Source organism: Prionailurus bengalensis, chromosome F2, assembly GCF_016509475.1.
Source record: "Prionailurus bengalensis isolate Pbe53 chromosome F2, Fcat_Pben_1.1_paternal_pri, whole genome shotgun sequence".
In the NCBI taxonomy this organism is placed as follows: domain Eukaryota; kingdom Metazoa; phylum Chordata; class Mammalia; order Carnivora; family Felidae; genus Prionailurus; species Prionailurus bengalensis.
This window is the reverse complement of record NC_057353.1, coordinates 5,692,352-5,694,254: the sequence shown is the minus strand read 5'-3', so window position 1 is coordinate 5,694,254 and position 1,903 is coordinate 5,692,352. Positions and strand designations below refer to the sequence as shown.

General features: G+C 71.2%; 1 protein-coding gene across 1 annotated transcript; it reads right to left on the bottom strand.

Annotated features, from left to right (window-relative positions):
- Nucleotides 1–547: 547 nt before the first annotated feature.
- Nucleotides 548–1,676, bottom strand: NPBWR1 (neuropeptides B and W receptor 1). The gene has a single exon (XM_043602239.1). It carries the CDS (start codon nt 1,571–1,573, stop codon nt 584–586), a length of 990 nt encoding a protein of 329 aa, XP_043458174.1. The 5' UTR covers nt 1,574–1,676; the 3' UTR covers nt 548–583.
- Between the last annotated feature and the right edge of the window lie 227 nt (nt 1,677–1,903).

Below are 1,903 nucleotides of genomic sequence, written 5' to 3'. Positions count from 1 at the left end.
GGTCGCGGGCTTGAGCAGTCAGTGCCGGAAATCGAAGAAGCAAGGTGCAGGGCGAGCGCGGGGCCGACGCCTGGGGGCGCCCGCGGCATCCTCCAGCCCCCGTCCTCGCCACCCCCACCGCCACCCCCGAATCCCGGGGATAGAGTCGAGGGCTCCACCTAGAGCCTGGGTTGCGAACGCCTTGGGCGGCAGGAGAGAGGGGGGCGGCGCAGAGGATTCCCAGCAATACCGGCCCCCTTCCCCTCCCCTCCCCATTCCTCCCCTCCCCTGTCAAACTCGGGGGGGGGGGGTCGACTCGGTGTCCTTTGGCATTAGAGAGAAGTGAGCGTGCGTCCTCGGCCGCAACAGTCCTTATACTCAGTGTGCTCCCGCATCCTCGGGAGGGCTTCACCAATTCAAATTCGGACGCAGCCCTAGCGCGTCGGATTCCCGAGGTCTGAACCGGAGCCTCAGGGAATCTGCGTCTCCAGCAAGTTTCCGAGCGCCGCGGACGCCTGCTCCCCCCGCACCCGCCGGGGCTGGCGCGGCCGGGACCCGGGCGCAGGGCGCGCGCGGAGCGGAGCGGAGCGGAGCGGGGCGGGGGTCAGGCGGCAGCGCGGCAGGCCAGCAGCTGGCGGAGGCTCCTGCGGAAGCTGTCGTCCAGGAAGGCGTAGAGGAAGGGGTTGAGGCAGCTGTTGGCGTAGCTCAGGCTGGTGATGAAGTAGGAGGCCGCGATGACGAGCGGCGTCTGCGGGAGGTCGGTGGTGAGCGCCACCACGGTGCTCAGGTGGTAGGGCGTCCAGCAGAGGAGGCACACGGCCAGGATCACCACCACCAAGAGCGTCACCCGCTTCTTCGCGCGGTCCAGGGCCTTGGCGTGGCTGTCCAGCCGCATGGCGCGCAGCCTGCACAGCAGGACGCCGTAGAGGACGCAGATGGCGGACACGGGGATGGCGAAGCCGAGCACCAGCGTGTAGAGGCGGCTCGCCCGCCACCAGAAGGCCTCGGGCTGCGGGAAGACCAGCACGCACTGGCGCCGGCCCTGCTCGTCGTCGAGCCGGGCGAAGACGGCGAAGGGCAGCACGACCAGCGTCACGAGCCCCCACACGGCCAGGCTCACGGCGCGCGCCGCGCGGTACGTGCGGCCGGCCACCCGGCGCGACTCGGCCGTGGCCAGCACCACCAGGTAGCGGTCGGCGCTCATGACCGTGAGGAAGTAGAGGCTGGAGAACGTGTTGTACTGGTCGATGGCCACGATGAGCTTACACATGAGCTCCCCGAAGGGCCACCGCTGCAGCAGGAAGTCGGCGATGTTGACGGGCAGCACGAGCGTGAAGAGCTCGTCGGCGATGGCCAGGTTGAGGATGAACAGGTTGGTGACGGTCTTCGTGCGGGGCGCCCGCAGCAGCACGTACAGCACTGCGGAGTTGCCAGCCAGCCCCACCGCGCAGATCACCGCGTAGACGACGGGCACGGCCACGGCCAGCGGCGGCGGCAGCGGCGGCGGCAGGCTCGACGCGTTGGGGCAGCCCAGCGCGGGCCCCGGGCACGACGCGTTGGCGGGCCCCGGCTCCGAGAAGCTCTCGTTGTGCATGTCGGCGAGGGCAGCGGAGCCGGCGACCCCGTCTCCTCCACGGCCGCCCCGCCGGGTCTGCGGCTCCCCCGGGGGCCGCGTCCGCGCGGACCGCGCTCCGACTCCTGTGGCTCCACCCCCCCCCCCCCCCCCCCCCCCGCGGAGGCGCGTTCCCCGCCGTCCTCTTCCCCGCGGTCGCCGCGGACTCTGGGGCTGCAAAACCGAATTGAGAGGCCGGGTTAGGCTGATAGACAGACGTGCAGCGACAGCGAGAGGTGCGGTTCCGAGGGGAGGGGAGAGGCGCCGCGGCGGCCCCAACCTGCCCCACGTGACCTCTCTCTGCCACCTGTT

Excerpts from the sequence above, each read along its gene's own strand:
- NPBWR1 (XM_043602239.1), bottom strand. The coding sequence starts at position 1,573 with ATGCACAACGAGAGCTTCTCGGAGCCGGGGCCCGCCAACGCGTCGTGC.